The sequence below is a fragment of the Alosa alosa genome, chromosome 16 (genome assembly GCF_017589495.1).
Source record: "Alosa alosa isolate M-15738 ecotype Scorff River chromosome 16, AALO_Geno_1.1, whole genome shotgun sequence".
Lineage (NCBI taxonomy): Eukaryota > Metazoa > Chordata > Actinopteri > Clupeiformes > Clupeidae > Alosa > Alosa alosa.
Window position 1 is genome coordinate 22,966,154 of NC_063204.1, and position 18,960 is coordinate 22,985,113.

Sequence of the window (18,960 nt, forward strand, 5' to 3'; positions counted from 1 at the left end):
TGCATGGGACTCATAAGTTGTAGCGCTATCCTATTGCATGCAGAGGAAATTTGAAAGACAACCGTTTATCCCCCTCGGATTGAGCAGTGCCTATGGTAAGTTCCCAGACCCTACATCTTGATGTGGGTCTGGCTCTTCAGGCTAATGGCAGCCGTCAACTAGTAGTGGAGAAACTAGGAAAAGGCTAAATGGGCTTGACATTGCGATGTATGGAAGTGCCTGAGACCTGTTCCACAGTGACATGTACTGTAAGTGTACAGCTGTATTGAAATACAATAAGAACCCGTCTATCGGTTACACTTTACTTGACAGGATCGACATAAGAGTGACATGACACTGTCATGAACGTGTCATTAACTATCTAATGATGTAACACCTGCTGCCAACAGCTTGCACTAACAGTAATGTTAGCATAAGCACTCTACCAGTACATAATGACTAGTCAACTAGTTGACAAATATTATAAAAAAAACTTGTCAACTAGTAAAAATCAGTACTTGTGAAAATCCTAATCTACAGTACAGGTACTTACAGAAAAAAACAGCAAGATGTCCATCTTAACTGATTTGAGCGACAGAATTTGGGTCAGACTGTTTACTGTTCTGGGGCTGGTTTGTGTGAGAGCACAGGGACGGGGAAGGAGGTGTGTACTGTATGTGGGTGGATGGTGGTCTTACCTTTGTGCTCATGTTTGGGGGAGTGGGGGCTCTGGGCTTTGCCGTCTCCCTTACCCCCCCGCAGCGTATGTCTAATGCTCAGAGACTGGCGTGAAGTCTTAGGAGACGGCTCTGACTTACTAGGGGGAGGGCTGCCATGCACACACACACACACACACACACACACACACACACACACACACACACACACAGACACATTCAAGAAAGACACAGAAAGACAGATAAGAATAATAGCAATGGTAGTATGAGTAGAGAGTGACGTCTATTCATGTAATATGTACACTGGGGAACCTCCCTGCTGACGGATGTGAGTCCACACAGTGTGTGTGTTTGTGTTTTTTTTGTCTGTGTGTGTGCGTGTGTGCATGTGTGTATTTACGCTTACCTCATCAGGCTGTTGTACTCCTTTATTTTGCGGTTGATGAGGTCTGTGCTGGTGACCGCAGCGTTCTAAAAAGGGAAAACAGAGGGAAGAGGAGAACAGAGGAGAACAAAGAGATGCCCATTAACTCCTAGGGTGAAACACTAGAGCGGAATCCCCTACACACACACACACACACACACACACACACACACACACACACACACAGACACACACATTCTGTGTGTCTCACACACATACACACAGATGAAAAGGAATCCCCACTAACACACCCAAAACCTGAAAGAGCCTCCACCTAACTCCTTCCTATTGAATGACACGATAGTAGCCTGACTGAGCTGAAAGGATGAGGCCAGAGGCTAGGTGTGTGTGTGTGTGTGTGTGTGTGTGTGTGTGTGTGTGTGTGTGTGTGTGTCTGGAGATGGGCTCTCCCTTTCACAGGTGAAACCCGCTGGTGCTCTGACACGCTTTCAGAGGAAACACCGGCACCCCCCATGTATCCGATCGCCCCGTGTTGACCTCATTGGAATTCAGGCCCAGTGGCGGAGGTGAATGGTTCAGCCTTGTGTCCCTCTTGAGGTCTGATTTCCAGACCAGTAACTTGGGTGTGACTCCAAACGCCACTATACACGTTATTACCTAAGTCCCGTCTCTGTGTGTAGGATGTGGTTACGTGTGGCACCTACTTGAGTCTGCACTAAAGGAAATGAATGCTCACCATATCCTCAACCTGCTACCTTACCTCTGTGCTCCCAACATGACTTCATACGATCCAAAAACTACAGGCACAGACAGTGTGATAAAAGACTATAAAGGTAAAACATCACATGTGCTAGTGCCTGACTAGCAGACAATGGACCTCTTTTCAAAGTTTTTCTTCTGGGTGTAACTAGGAATTTAGATTGAGAGCTTAACAGCTCTCATATCAAACATATTACACACTTACACAGATACCAAAATGTGAGAAAGCATTTGTTACTTTCATATAACGATATAGTAAAATAGGAGAATGTTGACAGCTCCCTAATCCCCCCCCCCATTTTTAAGTCTGTATGCGGAGCACAACTGATTGGAGGTCAGAGGCACTACTGTAGTGCACACTCCACACTTAACCCTTTAGGGACTTGGGCCAGATTCAGGCCCTCTGGTTACTGACATGACAATGGACAGAGGGTAATCTCGGCCATCATTTTATAAGCAAGGCCATTCAATGCCCCCCACCCACCCCCCGATCTCTGAGCCTGTGTGTGTGACTGATGCCCTCACCTCCTCGTCCAGGTTGCTGTTCTCCTGGATGACCCTTATCCAGGCCAGCATGTCCTCGCGGTCCTCCGCTTGGAACAGGTACTCGCAGTCCGATGTGGTCAGCCGCAGCACGTTCTTGCGCTTGGTTTCACTGTAGGAGATGTCAATCAGGCAGGCCTTGATGCTGATTGGCAGGGGCTCGTCATCTGTCTGGTGACTGGCATGGGCCTGGCCTTCCCTCTTGTCCTTATATAGGCAGAGGGAGGGGCCTCGGAGCACCGCGTACATCTGTTTCCATGGACGCATACCACCACCCATGCGCTACAGAGAAACAAATGGAGGAATAGTACTCATGAACTTGTGTGTTAGTGTACAGTAACTTCACTACCCACACACGCACACACACACAGAAAGGCGCGCACACACACACACACACATTGGAGTACAGAAACATGCAAGCATACAATGCAACATTATTGGCTCTCCCTTTCTCTCTGTGTGTGTGTGTGTGTGTTTGTGTGTGTGTGTGTGTGTGTGTCTCGCGCCATCTGTGTGTTTGTGTGTGTGTGCGCGCATGGTGTTGGCTGTGGGTAAACAGGGGGAGATGCAGCTGATAATCATGCAGCAGAAGTAACCTCTGGTCCCCTCCCCAGCTATCAGCTCATCTGCTTGGAGCCTCTGACCCCTAGGCAGGGTCTCAAGTCAGGGTCACAAACCCCTTTCCTTCTCTCCCTCACTCCCTCTCTTTCACACACACACACACACACACACACACACACACACACACACACACACACACACACACACACACACACACACACACACATAACATCAACAACATACTGTACACACACACACAAATACATGAAAATCCTCACACACACACACATTCATTTTCTTTCTTTTTTCTCTCTCTCTCTCTCTCTCTCTCTCTCTCTCTCCTCACACATACACACACAGACACACACACACACACAGATCATTAAGAATTCAATCTGACAAGCACAGTAAACATGAACCAGAGGCAGAGAACTAACATGGGCACTGGGTCAAAAGCTACATTTAGCCCTAAGAGAAAACTGCTCTGGAAAAGCAACCATGTTTAAGGTAAAAAAAATGGATTTGAGTGTGTTTGTTTATGTCTCTCTCTCTCTCTCTCTGTGTGTGTGTGTGTGTGTGTGTGTGTGTGCTCTGTACCTTGCTCTTGTCTGAGTTGAGCTGGCGAAAGTAGAGCAGCCCCTCTTTGGTGGCGTCACTGAAGACATCGGAGGATGAGTCTCTTCTGGAGGAGCCCGAGTCTTCTGAGGACTTATCCACCGCCTGGAGCAGAGCAGAGGAAACCCCACACAGTTAGGCACGCCCGCACACACATGCACACAGCACACACCCACACTGTAGACACACGCACACTCACAACAGCCGCAACAAGGAAGCGATTAGCAATTAAATAAGGAAGCGATTAGCTGTTAAATAAAGTCAAATTATATCAATGTTAAATTAGTCAGCAATTACCGCCAACAAATATATCTTTATTGACATTGCACTGAATATCATTGAGAAAAACAAGACTGAGAATCTGAGAAAGCAAGACATTTGAGGGTGTCATCTTGGGCTTTGGGAAACACTGACTGGTTAACAAACAAACAACTAATTGATTGATTGAGAAAAGAATTGACAGATTAATTTCTAATTAAGTAGCTGCGGCAATAACACACACATACAAATATGGACCCCCACATACCTCACACACACATAAACAAACACACACGTAACAGTTTCCACCAGCATGAAGCAAAACAGATTATGAAACATACACAAACACCCTTCCCCCACACACACACGCACACACACACACACACACACACACACACACTCTTAAAACGAATATGTTGAAAACAACACAACTTGCATTGTTTTAACACATCTCTGTGTCCAGATAAGGACAACATACGTTTGCGTTGTTTCCTTTTTTATTTGTTACACAAAATGTGTTGAAAACAACACAACTTGCATTGTTTTGTAAAACATCTGTGTCCAGATAGGGACAACATATTCATTTTTAAGAGTGCACACACACACACACACACTCGCACACGCACGCACACTCGCACACACAAACACTGTCATTAAAATAATTTATTTGTGTTTCGATTGCAAATAACTTAAGGGGACAAAGCAGCACAAACAGTCCAAAGACTATTTGACTATGCGGTTTCTCTTTATTTATTGACTGAACAAAAGTGAGTCTCCACCTCCCTCTCTTTCCCACTTCCTCACAATGAGCTGCTTCCCCATTACTGGCAAATGAGACATTCAGAGTTTAGTATTTCCTACTCCCACTTCAAGATCTCTTTCAACATCAAATTCTATCTTGCTCTCTCTCTCTCTCTGTCGCTCACATACACTTACTTACTCACCTTCACACACACACACACACACACACACACACACACACACACACACACACACACACACACACACACACACACACACACAACTTACACTTGCACGCACATGGCCCCATTTTCCATGTCACTGTGTTGGACAATGTGATCCCATCCAAGGCTTTCATGTCACCCTATCAGCTTACACAATCCATACATTTCTTCAGCGGACCACGACAAAGGAGTCCATCAACTCTGATACGACACTTGGCCCTAAAGAGGTATGTAGGCACACAAAGAATCCCTTTCTCCTTCTCTCCTCCCCCCTTTCCCTCCCTCCTCCCTCCTTCCTCACTCGTTCTGTCTCTTTCTCAGTCTCTGGCTTTCCCTGGCTCTGCGCTCACTTCCTGGTCTCCCAGCTGCTGAGGCCTGGGGTGGCCTGGGCCTCTGACGCTCTTATCTGGAGGGCCAGGAGTGAGTCAATAATTGACCCTGCTCCAGGATCGCTCTTGTACGCACGGCGCTCGCGGCAGGAAGAGCCGCCGCTGATCAAAGTTGAGTCCCGACACACAATAGCCCGTACACACATTCATACGCACACACACACACATACACACACACTATAAAAGCCCATGATGTTGCAACATAAATCACTGCCTTAGCAGTTCCCCATGACACAGCTCATCATATGTGATGGCACCAGTGTGCTGTAGAGTGTGTGTGTGTGTGTGTGTGTGTGTGTGTGTATTGTGAGTGGACAGGGGAAGATGTGGGACACTCACCTTCTTTAACCCTCTCAGACCTACAAGGCTCTTTAGACCCCTTCTGTGAAGAGAAAGAACTTTCAATTGAATGTGATGTGTTTATTCCAGGGTTACTTCATGACAAATTATATTAAGAACTGTACAGGAAGCCACTCAATCTCTCCCATAGACATTTTATGAGACGGATACATGCAGCTGAATAAGACAAGATTCTTAAATATTTCAAGAGCTTCAAGAGTCTCAAGAGTAGCTGTCAGTGATATTCTATGATGACCTTACATCTAAAAAAAGACAATACATGCCTCCCAAAATAGCTGTTTTATGGAATTGTATGTTTTATAGGTATGGCATTATATTGCTCTTTGGAATTCTTCTATTTCTTCAAACATGTATGCACGCACACACACACACACACACACACACACACACACACACACACACACACACACACACACACACACACACACATACATACACACACACACACACACACACACACAAACACACACTACTCACCCTCTCCCTTCTTCCCGGTAGTTGTCCAGGCCCTCGTCGCAGGACTTGGATCGCTCAGTTTTGGTGGCGGAGTCAGAGCTGAGGATGGTCAGACGCAGGGAGTCTGCAAAGAGACAAGAGGAGTGAGACTAGGACCACCTGAGCACAAACTGACCTTCACTAGACCCAGAGATGGCTGGACAGGTGAAAGCCACTCACCTTGGTCATGTGACAGCTGGCGGCGAATCGGGGGCGAGGGCAAGGTGGGGCTGGGAGGGATGGTGGTAATGATGGGGGTTACCGGGGTGACAGAGATGACAGCTGAGGCCAGGATTCGAGTGCCCTCATGGTCCATACTGGGACTGGACGGCTCATCTGGGAGAAGGGAAAAGGAGGACAGAGAGAGAGAGAGAGAGAGAGAGAGGTAGAGAGAAAAAAGAAAGAGAATGGAACGATAAGTGAAAGAAAGAATAACATACACCAACAACAGGCACTTTGTCGGCCATCATTACATTTCAACAGTATCTTTAAAGGTGAAAATGGCCAATAAAACTCCTATCTCCATAGCACACTAGACAGCTAACAGTAAAACTCTTGTTCACCATGCTGCCAGCAGAGATAAGCCGCACCTTCCCCACTTATACAAACACACACACGCACACACACACACCATTTAAAGGGATACACCAGGGTGTATTACATACATATACAAACACACACACATACACACACACCATATAAAGTGACACACCAGGGTGTATTACATCAACCTGACCACACCTGCATCATTGTCAGGGTTATCAGAAGTGTCTAAAATGAACACCTGACTGCCAGAAAGAGTCAGCTGTTTTTATTTGCCCTGACCAAGCAAATGCCCTGGCTAGACATTGAGCTCCCTGTGCTTACTGATGGTCACTGATTTCACCTCCTGTCTGAAGCAGGCCGATAGGGAAATTCTAGGTTGCATCAGAATCTCATTATCGGATCTCATTATCCACCACACACCCTTTTTTTGGTGACATATTCAGACCGATTTATTCCACGTTTACAACTCTGACTGGGCTTTTCACTTCTGACCTGGTCTTCATGTTGGATTCAACCTGAAGCTTGAAATGATAACGCACCACTTCCTCTCAGACTAAAAAACACACCTTTTTTAAAGAAAGGAGTGGTTATTGAGGCTGGTGTGTAAGACAAAAGTTAACAGAAAACCTTCAGGTCGACAGTAATAGGAGATGATGTTTAACTGGACCAGCTACAAATGTTGGAAATGTTTTAGAATGGGGGCAGCCGTGGCCTACTGGTTAGGGCTTTGGACTTGTAACCGGAGGGTTGGCGGTTTGAACCCCGACCAGTAGAAACGGCTGAAGTGCCCTTGAGCAAGGCACCTAACCAGAGACTTTCTAATGAGGAGACACAGCACTCAAAAAATCCTCCATAGAAATGCATGGGGTTAGTTTGCAACGCCAATATGGCCGTCGTCTACACATATCCCACCCCTTCCTCAGCAAAACGTTGACATGTGAATACATTGAGCCAATCATGTGGTGTGATGTGAATACATTGAGCAAATCATATGGTATGTTGTGTAGACATCGTGCCAATCATGTGTTGTGAACTCGCTGCTGGAGCAAGGTTGGTGTCTTGAAGCCTTGCGCACGCGCATTTCTGCCGAATAGGATGCCGGATGAGTGCCCAAAAGCGTTGCAATATGGCAGTCGAGTGGAGGGACTTGCCTAAAGGGACTTTGACCTAACCCCTCACTGCTTCCCGAGCGCCGCTGTAGTAGGCAGCTCACTGTGTCGGGATTAGTGTGTGCTTCACCTCACTGTGTGTTCACTGTGTGTTTCACTAATTCACGGATTGGGATAAATACAAACCAAATTTCCCTCACAGGATCAAAAGAGTATACTTATACTTAGAATCTCATCAATGTTTTTTTACATTCAGTGATGTTATCACTCACAGTCAAAAGGGTTTTCTAAATGAGCACAGTGCACAGGATGCTCTCTCAATGAACTCTCCCAGTCCGTTTGTTATAATCAACAAAAATAACAAGCACAAATAACATTAAAGTGAAATGGGGGCTTACCAAATCCAACAACACAAATGAACTCTTGCTAAATATGAGATTAAATTCCGCTGTGCGCCTAAGCACAGCGTTTCGCATTAAGTGGCACAAATTAATATGAACCATCTGACCTGGTTTCCATCGGCCCCGGGAATGCGCCAGTGGAATTTCTCTCGGTGGCCCGCGATGCCAGCCAAGCCCTGGCGGCAGTGGCTTCCAAGCGGGACACATGTTGCCAATTTCATATGATTGTAAAGTCGTCAAACCCCCATTGAAGCAGGCGAAAGAAACCATTGGGCTCCAGGACCATGGCTCATAGCTGGGCTGCCACTTTGTGCCTGAAGAGTAACCTTTGCTTGCCTGGATCTTCTCTTTAACTTAAGACTATGCCAACTATTTTGAATGAGAAATGTGAAAAAAAAACACTGAATGTGTGTGATTGTTTGTTAGTGTGTGTGTGTGTGTGGCTTGTACAACAGGATATGATTAACCCTTTTCCGGGCCACCAATATCAGGTTTACCATGTGTGTGTGTGAGTGTACACATGTGTGTGTCACGTGTGTGTCTGTGTGACTCAGACCCCTAGAGTCGAGCCTGGACAGGTTGAGCCGTCTGAGAATCTTCCTGACCTTCCAGAGTCATCCTCTTCCTTCTAAAAGCACTCTGCCATCTCACCAACACACAACCACAAGACACGTCAACACACTCACTTCTATATCATGACGTGACACGATATGACATGACACAACATGGCACCCTACGCACTCTACACTCTTGCCTCAAAATCACACGCAGAAGACCAGCGTACAAAGCTATTGCCACACAACACTGGCAAACTTGAATTTCTAGCGAGTTTCTGTTCTGACAGCTCCTGCTCTCCATGTGCACAATATGATTTGAAAAACATATAATGGTTATGCACGAAGAAACAACAACAACAATCTTAGAAAGAAAAAAAAGTCTTGGAACAACCGCAGGAATTTGAGTATTTTAATTGCTGTTAAAGAGCGCGGCAGCTGGAATGTGGCTCTTTAAATAATCCATTCCTTAGTACAGCATAGCATAGCACAACATTGCACATACCACCCTCTGTTTGCAAGCAACTGCAATGCTTCAATTGCTGGGTGTGTTTGCTCTTTTTGTGGTCCTTCTTGGACAGTTGGCATTAAGATATAAGATCGAGGTGGTTGCTCTGGATCTGGAATGTTCTTTTAGGTTATGTCACAATGTGTTACTCTCGCCATGACAACTTGCTCAGGTTTCAAAGCTTTCAGGGGAGCTGAGAGAGGGAGAGAGGGGGCTCAGGGTTTCCTCTCAAGTGGAGCGATATTTGTTCTTTCCTTTCTCACTTGTTCTTTTGTGCTCTCTCTATTTCTCTCTTGTTCTTCCTCGCAGCTAGATTATGTCACACTATCCCTCTAAGAACATGATGTCATGTTCTAGCTTTGGGTCATGTGTGTCACACTGGTCAGACCTCTGGGGGCTCAACCAGGACATAGCACCACAACCTCCCCAAAATGTGCTGCCACAGTCTAAATGCAATCGAAACAGGAACACATCCCAATATCTAAAACCCTGTACATGACAAGAGCACACTTGAATTTCAAAATTCCAATAACAACATGTTTCAACAAATCTCCTCAGAGCAAAAAACTATGCCTGTAAAAGCAATTTATCTATTATCCTCAAAACCATACAAACTGTATATTAGCGTGTTGGCACTACTGTCCTCCAGCTAACTTCATGCACTGACCTGTGGCTTCTGAGAAACCGATGACAATGCACTTAGAGCCCTTCTCCTTCCCCCACACACCCAGCCTTCACCTCATTATCCTACGCCTCCTCTTAACCATAATGTTTTGAAGCCACTGATTCCTGTGATGCTATGTTGCTAATAAAGCATAATAGCACACTCCAGACAGACAGTGCATGACAAAACTCCCTGCCCCAGCATGACTAACCCTGAGTTGAGTTGAGTTTATCTTTGCCTTAACAGGTAGCGCCTATATTGGTCATTGCTAAAGCCATATCAAGCACCTGTGTACAGTGATATGGAAGTGGTGAGCAATAAACTGCATTTGCATTGCAAATCGTTCTACAAGAGCGGTGGCGACAGACAGCGATTAACAACAGAGATAAAGCCAGTTGCTGTCTCTAGGTAGGGCTGATGAGTGCTGGGCCCAGTGTTCAGTACAATAGACACAGTGGAGGTGCGAGTCTTTGGTCAGCGCTCGGAGAGCTGGGTGAATGGGGCTTGTGTGTACATAGTGATCCAGGAGTTGGGTGCTCCACAGCCCTCGGCCCTCCCTGTTTCATAACTGATTCCACCTGCAGTAGCCCGAGGCCAGTAACTGATATGCAACAAAGTGACGAGTGAAAAGTATGAGAGAGCGCGTGTGTGTGGTTGTTGTTTGTGTGTGTGGATTTGTGTGTGTGTGTGTGTGTGTGTGTGTGTGTGTGTGTGTGTGTGTGTGTGTGTTTGTGCCATACTGTGCAAGGAAAAACACCTCCCAACTGTCATGCAAAACCACAAAGAGAGGTGAAAGGGGATACTTCTTTAAATTTGTGGGTAGGTAAATACCTGTGTGTGAGTGTCTATATGCTCCTGTGTGTGTGTGTGTGTGTGTGTGTGTGTGTGTGTGTGTGTGTGTGTGTGATTCCAGAGGCAACCTCTTCTGGTACAGTAAAGCGAGTGCCAGAACACACCTCCCCTGCAACGCTGCTGCTGCTATTACATAAGCTCACATTCATGCTGTGTGCGTTACACTATGCTACAGTGGCCAGGCCATGACGACACCTCAACACCTCCTGGTGAGACCCATCAGGGCCAAATCAGCCTGTGTGTGTGTGTGTGTGTGTGTGTGTGTGTTTCTCCATCAGAACCTCCCGCCTCGAACATATTTCCTTTCCCTCTGTCAGCCTCTTCACCCCTGCATGTCTTATTCCTCCACTCCTAGTTGCCATAGTGACGGGCAAGTCGGTAGAAGGCTGGTGTATTTTTCTGCCTCTGTGTTCGTATGTATGTTTGTTTGTGTGTGTGTGTGGTGGGTATGTATGTTCACATACCTTAAGCATACCAGTACAAGCTTGCCTAAAAACATGATGTCATGTACACATCTGTATGAGCATATGATTAGGTATTTTCCACTATGTATGTGTGTGTGTGTGTGTGTGTGTGTGTGTGTGTGTGTGTGTGTGTGTGTGTGTGTGAGCGTGTGTGTGTGTGTATGTGTGTGTGTGTGTGTGTGTGTGTGTGTGTGTGTATGCATGAATACATGTATAATAGCATGTATTTGAAAATGTAATGAACATACGTTGTAATGCCAGCCAATGAATCCAGTGGAGTCCATTACTCACCAATGAAGGGGATGGAGTCCAGTGAGTCGCCCAGGTTGCTTGATACGGAGGCCTTGTGATGCTCCTCGAGTCTGCGCATGTGCACCTCCCTGCGGGCGTCGTTGGGCAGCCAGCAGACTCCCCCACCATCAGACACCGCTCCAGGGCTCTTGGGTCCGACTTCCACGTCGTTCACCGCCAGGATGTAGGAGGGGTGCCGAATGGGCTGGGGGCCCGACTTCTCGCGCCGCATCACCACCACCACCTTGGCGTCCGCCCCTTCCACCGCGCCTGTCTCGCCTGGTTTGCCGCTGCCGTGGTCCAGGCTCTCGGTCCGGCACAGCGGGGATCTGAGCTGCGGTGTTACCGTGCCGTTACTGGTCGTCGTAGTGGCGTTTGCGAGTGTTCTTAAGGCGGGGCTTTTGGACGGACCAGAGCAAGAGGCGGATCTCGCCGCAGAGCCCGTCTCCCGGCTCCCGGGCTCATTGAGGCTCTCGGACCGCTCCCGGGGCTGCATGTGCGGGGGGATCGGCGTGTGGGGCAGGTGGTTGCCCACGGTGACGGGTCTTTGGTCTTTGATGGAGTCCTGGGAGGTGGCGCTGATGTGACTCTGGACCGAGGCCAGTGCCGAAGTCACATAGGAGGCGGCGGAGGAGGCTGAGGCATCCAGGCTGGCGGCCTTCACGGCCAGTCGTGAGGTCCGGCCGCTGCCCCTACTGGGGCCGGCAAGACTGGAGCCCAGGCTCTCTGCTCTGGGTGCCATGGAGAGATCTGCGAAACCTGCACCCGCGCTGCCCCCTGTGTTCCTCAGGGGCTGTGAGCCCGCTCTGCCCGAGCCGCCACAGAGTCGACTGATCCGCGCCTCGTCGCCGCGCATTACCAGGCGCCGCTGCTCTTCCATCTCCACCAGCCGGGTGGCCAGCCCCTCGCCACCACCCTGCCGGCCCAGGTAGTCGCAGGAGCGAGCGCGCGGCTTGGCCGCACCCCCAGCGGACGTGGACGAGGGCAGGGCGTCCTGCGACAGCCCGGGGCGTGTCATTTTGAGGCCCCCGGCCGCCCAGGGGCCCCAGGAGACGCTCCTGAGAGGCCGCGCAGCGGGTGACCGCTGGACGGCACGCTGGGCACGGGTCGCGGCGACGCTCCTCCTCCCTGACCTTGCGAAAGCCCAGGCCGACGCTGGCCGAACGCAGTCCCAGCGGGCTCGCCGCATTAGTGGCAATCGCAGGCGGGCTCTGTTGCTGGGAGACGCCGTTGCCGCGGGAGACGGCGGCAGCGGCCGCCCGGAGGCTGTCCAATCGTTCCTGGATGGTGCGGTTGCCGTACATGTAGAGGCGCTTGTTGTCGATGTACTCCTTGTAGGTGGTGTAGTTCCGCCAGTCAATATTCTGGTGGGGGGAGCCGGGAGAGGTGGTGGCAGCGGGTGGAGACGGGCTGTAGTGGTTGGGGGAGGTGGCCAACGGGGAGGCATCCTGCTGGGATCCTGCTCTGACAAGGGGGCCTGGGTGTCTGGACGTTTCCGCAGGCCGAGACGGGGTGCACTGCAGTTGCGGTCCCGCTGTGGGAGAGCCGGGCGACGTGTGCCGGTTCTCCTCGGTCCGATGGCTGGGCCCTGACCGGGGCCCTCTGGGCCCCCGCTCCCCTGAGACGGAGGACGAGGAAGGGGCCAGGGTGTCCGTCGGGGGGACCACCACGGTCCGCACGCTCTCGTTGCACACACACACCACCGTCTGGTTCTTGGGGACCGACATGGGGAGAGGAGGGGAGGGCGGCACTGTGATCTCCCGCCGGTAGCCCAACTCGGGGGCCACAGTGGGGGACCCAGGGGCTGCTGCTGTCCGTAGGGGTGTGGAAGGTGCCGTGGTAGGTGCCGGATGCTCTGTTGTTTGCGCCATACCTGCCGATGCCTTGGACTCTATTCGAGGGTAGCAGATAGGGGGCGGCTCAGGGATGTTCTGGGCATTGCCACTATATGCCTCGTTCCCTTTGAGATACGCATCCTGAGAATATGCCTGCAAGAGAAACAAATACAAAAACATAACATATTATGACAAAGAAGAGAAGAAATAATAAAGTCAAATGATTGAAGAAAACACATTGAGGAAAGAGAATATGAGTGGTTTGCACTCTGAAAAAGGTGACTAGACAAAGTCTTTGCAAAAGGAGCAACTTTTAAAATAATGTTTCAGCCATCCGGCTATTCTCAATGCTTAGAAAGGAAAGAAATAGAATCCTTTCACCAGGCACTGTGGCAAATATACAGTAATGACACAAGATACACACACAAGCACACAACAGCAAACAACACACCAATTTGATCCTTTACAGTTTCATCCTTAACAGCATGGAGCAGTATTGCAGTCAAGCTATGCATGAGCAGCAAGCAGCATGCAGAATTGCTGATTTGTCCTAAAAAAATAGCATGTAATGTAGGCACAACTTATATAGGCAGCGAGTAAACAGCTGATGCACTAAGCCTGCCTAAGGCACAGATCCCAGCACATGTGGATTATGCTTAGAGGAATCAAAAAACAAATGATAAATACTCAGTTTTGGCTTCCTGACCAAAGCATCAACGCGGCCTTTTAACCGACCAACCACGAGAGGTGAGGAGAGGTCAGGTGACCCTGGAGCCCTCCATCCATTTGACAAGCAACAGATGTGTGACAGTAGAGGAAGGAGGAAAAGACACAGATAGAGTCAGAGGGAGAGAGAGAGAGAAACAGAGAGAGAGAGAGGAAGGACTGAAAGGAAAAAATAGGGCAATCTGCCAGGGCCCGGAATAAAAAAGCCAGTGACCCTGAGGAGGGATTAGTGGCCAGAGGCTTACCCACCTTTGGCCTGGGAGCCAGGCGAAGACACGAGGACAGGGAGAGGGGGAGCATGGAGAGAGGTAGGGAGAGAGGGAGAGAAGGAGAGGAGGGAGAGGCAGCGTGCTGCTGCCGCTTCTGTGGCTGCCCCGGCAAGCTGGTCAAGACTGGCGAAGCCACCGTGAACATCGCTTTCTCCGTTTGTCCCCCACCTCTCTCACTCTCTTGCTCTGTCGCTCTCTCTCTCTCTCTTTCCCTCGTGCTCTCACGCACGCACGCTTAACGCCTCAAACCACTTGTCGAAACACAAACAAAAAACAAACAAAAAAATACCCGAAGAAGAAAAAATGAGGATCTATCTCGACGTGAACAATCAATCGCTTCCCTCGTTTAAAAACTCCAAATGAAAACGGAAAGTCATAAATCCATGTTTGAGTCAGTCCGAGCTGAAGTTCAAGCTTGTTTCTCCTTCTCCGAAAGAGAGAGAGTGAGTAAGTGAGTGAAAGTCAGTTCAGAGAGGTGGAGAGAGAGAGAGAGAGAGAGAGAGAGAGGAAAAAAGGGGCGTGAATCCTATCGCTCTACCTGCGGTGTCAGGTTACAAGTGCAACAGAAAGGCAAAGCTGCTGCCTCCCTCCCTCTCCTCTCTCCCTCTCACGCTCTCTCTCTCTCTCTCTCCCTACCTCTCTCTCTGCTTGCTTGCCTGAACACTCACGCAGCAGAGAGAGGGAGAGAGAGAGAGATGAGAATGATAGGAGAGAGAGAGCAAAAGAGCGAGAGAGCGATACCTGAGGGCTGTAACCGGAAAGAAAGAGGAAAGAGAGGAGGTGTGGATTACATGCATCTGACAGCAGTCCCCATTTTCTCCATGAAACGCATGCACTGAGATGAAGACGTCCATTCCACTAAACGCACGGGCTGGCACGTCTGCATAGGCATGTGAATTGGGAACACAGGAACTGAGAATGAGCTTTATGGAAGTGCATAACCAGACCACACACACACACACACTCACATATGCACACACAGGCAAAGTAAACAAACACATGCAGTGAGCATGCAGTAACAGAGATGGAGAGATAGAGAAACTGAGAGAGCGAGAGGACTAGACAGAAAGATTGAAGAAGAAGAGAATGACAGAATACAGGGATGATAGAGAGAGAGAGAGAGAGAGAGAGAGAGAGAGAGAGAGAGAGAGAGAGAGCAGAGGACACCGCAGATGACAAGTTTTCCCAGCGTTTCGCCCAGAGCTTACCAGAGCCGTGATGTCCCTGGAGAACTGCAGCCGACAGAGTCGCGGAGAAGAGCAGTCGGGGGAGAGAAGAGCAGAGGAGGGGAGAGAGGAAGAGAGGAAGAGGAGTGAGAAGGAGAGGAAGAGGAACAGGAGACGCACATGCCCCGGCGAGGCTCCAGCACAGGGTGGCTGTCATTGCAGCGCCAGGATCAAGTCGACTAAAAATACTCCCGTTGCACAAGCAGACTGTCTCTCAGTCACAGGGCAGAGAGAGAGGAGAGAGAGAGCGAGAGAGAGAGAGGAGAGAGAGAGATAGGGAGGGAGGGAAAGATAGAGGAAGAGACAGTGTGTGAGTGAGATAGAGGAGGAGAGACAGAAACTGTGTGTGTGTGTGTGTGTGTGTGTGTGTGTGTGTGTGTTAGGGAGGGAGAGAGGGAGAGAGACAGAGAGAAAGCCACTGGGTTGGTTCCAAGCGTGCTAAGATATTGTTTCAGTTTTTCTGTGAGAAAGAAACAGAGTACAGGGAGAAGATGGAGGAGATAGAGGAAGAAATGGAGAAGATGCGTGCTGGCAATGCCACCTGTCCTTCCTTCTCTCTTTTCCCCTCTCCTCCTCTCTTTTCCCCTCTCCTCCTCTCTTTTTCTCCTCCTCTTCTCAAGTCTGCACATCTCGCTCTTTCTCACTCTCCCCTGCTTTCTACCCCTCCACTGCTCAAAACACTGCAGCCTCTCATGTTTACGAAGCATCCACCTCTCTCTCTCTCTCTCTCTCTCTCTCTTTCTCTCCCTCCCTTCATCCTTCTCACTCACTCCACCTCTCCCTCTGCATTCTCCACAGTGCCTCTCTTTGTATATAGTGTATCTATGCTTCCGTCTTAATCACATGCTCTCCCTCACACACAGACACTCCATCTCTTGGTCTCCCCCTCTTTCCCTCCATCTCTCTCTCTCTCTCTCCTCTCTCTCTCTCTCCTCTCTCTCCATCTCTCTCTCTCTCCTCTCTTAAGGTTTTCCCTGCTCAGCTGACACCACCAGCTGTGTGACTTTAAATTCTGTTCACACAACACAGCCTCCTACCTCTCTTTATCCTCCCTCCCCTCCTCTTCTTCTCCCTAGCCAACTCTCTCTCTCTCTCTCTCTCTCTCTCTCCTACACTTCCCCTTCTGATTAACTCGTTGATATATCCCTATCCTTACACGTTTATTCCTCTTTATTTCTCTCTCTCCATCCCTCTCTCTTTCACATCCATTTCTGCCAGCCCGCCTTCCAAATGGCAATGGCATCAGGGTTGCTGCACTGCAGCATATTCATCTCTCTCTGCAGCCGTCTCTTCTATTCTCTCTCTCTCTCTCTCTCTCTCTCTCTCGCTCTCTCTCCCTACTGAGAGTCCATCTTTAGGACTATGTTTCCCGTCATGCATAACTGCTAAAGAAGAACGGGTGGTTGCTTCCATGGCAACAGATGTCAAAGTGAAACAGAGGGAATCAACCGCAGGAATGGGGAAGACCCACATGTGATTCTCCAGCTTCGGTGCAACAATGCCTAGCCCACTTCCTCTGTCTACCAAAACACAGAGAAACCTTACAAACGCAAAAGCTACAAGTATAAAGACATGTTTATGTGTTTGTTTGTGTGTGTGTGTGTGTGTGCGCGTGCGTGCGTGTGTGTGTGTGTGTGTGTGTGTGTGTGTGTGTGTGTGTTTGTGTGTTAATTATTTGCATAATTTCTTATGGTTGGCTTGCTGGCATATCACATGTGGCACTGTTTCTCTGGACTAGATGGAATTCTGCAGGAAGCCTGCAGGCTCCTCAGCCACTGTGCTGGTTCTAACTCTCACCCAGCATAAGACCTCAGCTCTGGCTGTGTAACCTCACAGGAACTCCTGTAAAGGGCTAGCTTAATATCACTCTCTACCCCACAGTGCTAGGGATAGATAGATGATCGGCTAGGACAAGCATACAAGCATTAGCTGAAGGTGAAGTAGTGGTTAGCTACATAGGCAGGCGTATTCAGTTATTGCTGTAGATGGAGGGTCTGAGCCCATTTCCATAGTGGGTTTCACTAAGGAGGGAAATGAGTCATAATAGGGTTGGAGCATTAGCTGGCTAATGGCTATTTGGGGGCAGATGTGTTCAGCTTGGCTGACCTTTGGCGGATGGGTGGATACTGAAGAACATACTTCAGCAGACAAAATGTGGGACAATGTATGTGAGTGTGCATGTGAACGTGTGTGTGTATGATTGTAATTTCAGGGGAAATAGCACCCGATTGCATGAGTCATCTCAAACCAACCTTTACATTCAGACTGGTTCTGGCTGCTTAATCCTTCTCAATCATGGCCATTTCTCACTTCGCTAACCTAGTCCTTGAGTGCACTAAACACACACACACACACACACACACACACACACACACACACACACACACACACACACACACACACACACACACACACACACACACACACACACACACAGAACAACACCTGGAGTGCAAAGCATCCTTGAGAAAGCAGCAGCAGGATCTGAACTCTCTCCAGGGACAGAGCATTAAGATCTAATGTGTAGCATGTTCAAGGCAAAGCCCAGAGAGAGAGAGAGCGAGAGAAGGTAAGTGGGTGACGAGTGATGGCTATCCGTTGCTGTGAGTGCAACTGGAGTGTGTGTGTGTGCTGCACAGTCTGTCAATCCCACTGAGCCACAGGCAAAGACAGGAAATGTACAGACCCAGAAAAAAAGAAATTAATGATAATACAAAGTTGGAAAGAGAATAAGAACGAGTGATGCAGAGAAAGAGGAGAAAGAAAGAGAGAGAGAGAAACAGACAGGCCGCTAAAGAACAGTCCGAGCACACAGAGCTGAGAACCTGCGGCAAAAGCACACTGGGGCACTGTGGCCTGTTTCTTCCCCTCCTATCTCCCCAGAGCATCTAGCAAGTAGAGCGGAGACACACTAACCTCAGCCTGCACCCACATAGAAAAGCACTCGAACAACAACATCCAATGTTGGCCTTCACTGTTACCCATATCAAAACACACCACACACGCAGAAACACACACACACACACACACAGACAAAAAGGCAAATAGCAAAAGCCACAGCTAACACAGGCTGATTCGGTTGTGGTTCGGAAATAAAGTGATTTCAATTTGAGGTGGCGCATCTTGACACAAATGTGGTTATTTCATTAGGGCCTGCCTTTGGCCAGTGTATAGAGGGAGAGGATGCACTTGAGACGGGGATTTGGTGTGATTCTCACACGTTGGTGAATAACCCTTCTGACTAAAGAATAACAGCTAACACTGCGTGGGGGAGCTGGACATGACAAGGCAAATCAGAAAGGATCAACAAAAGTGCGTACTAATCAGAAATAAATGTGGACTGTTCTCTTACCAGTTGGAGGATGTCTTCATCTTTTGGCATTACACAGAGTTCCAGGGAAGTATCACTGGATGAAAAGAATCACACACACACACACACACACACACACACACACACACACACACACACACACACATAAACACAACTCATAAATGTAGGAAGAAGTTTATCTTTTTACTGTTTAGCCAT

At 48.7% G+C, this 18,960-nt stretch overlaps 1 protein-coding gene across 1 annotated transcript in view; it reads right to left on the reverse strand.

Moving 5' to 3' along the window:
• LOC125309156 (rho GTPase-activating protein 21-like) overlaps positions 1 to 18,960 on the reverse strand; it is a 52,976-nt gene that overhangs the window by 10,279 nt on the left and 23,737 nt on the right. The window contains exons 6-16 of the mRNA XM_048265883.1: positions 18,784 to 18,838; positions 15,414 to 15,437; positions 12,480 to 13,363; positions 11,376 to 12,433; positions 6,167 to 6,322; positions 5,969 to 6,071; positions 5,471 to 5,513; positions 3,502 to 3,624; positions 2,326 to 2,625; positions 1,063 to 1,127; positions 678 to 808 (exon numbers count right to left, since the gene is read on the reverse strand). Of these exons, the coding sequence (XP_048121840.1) occupies positions 678 to 808; positions 1,063 to 1,127; positions 2,326 to 2,625; positions 3,502 to 3,624; positions 5,471 to 5,513; positions 5,969 to 6,071; positions 6,167 to 6,322; positions 11,376 to 12,433; positions 12,480 to 13,363; positions 15,414 to 15,437; positions 18,784 to 18,838 (2,942 nt within the window). The remainder of the gene's footprint in view (positions 1 to 677; positions 809 to 1,062; positions 1,128 to 2,325; positions 2,626 to 3,501; positions 3,625 to 5,470; positions 5,514 to 5,968; positions 6,072 to 6,166; positions 6,323 to 11,375; positions 12,434 to 12,479; positions 13,364 to 15,413; positions 15,438 to 18,783; positions 18,839 to 18,960) is intronic.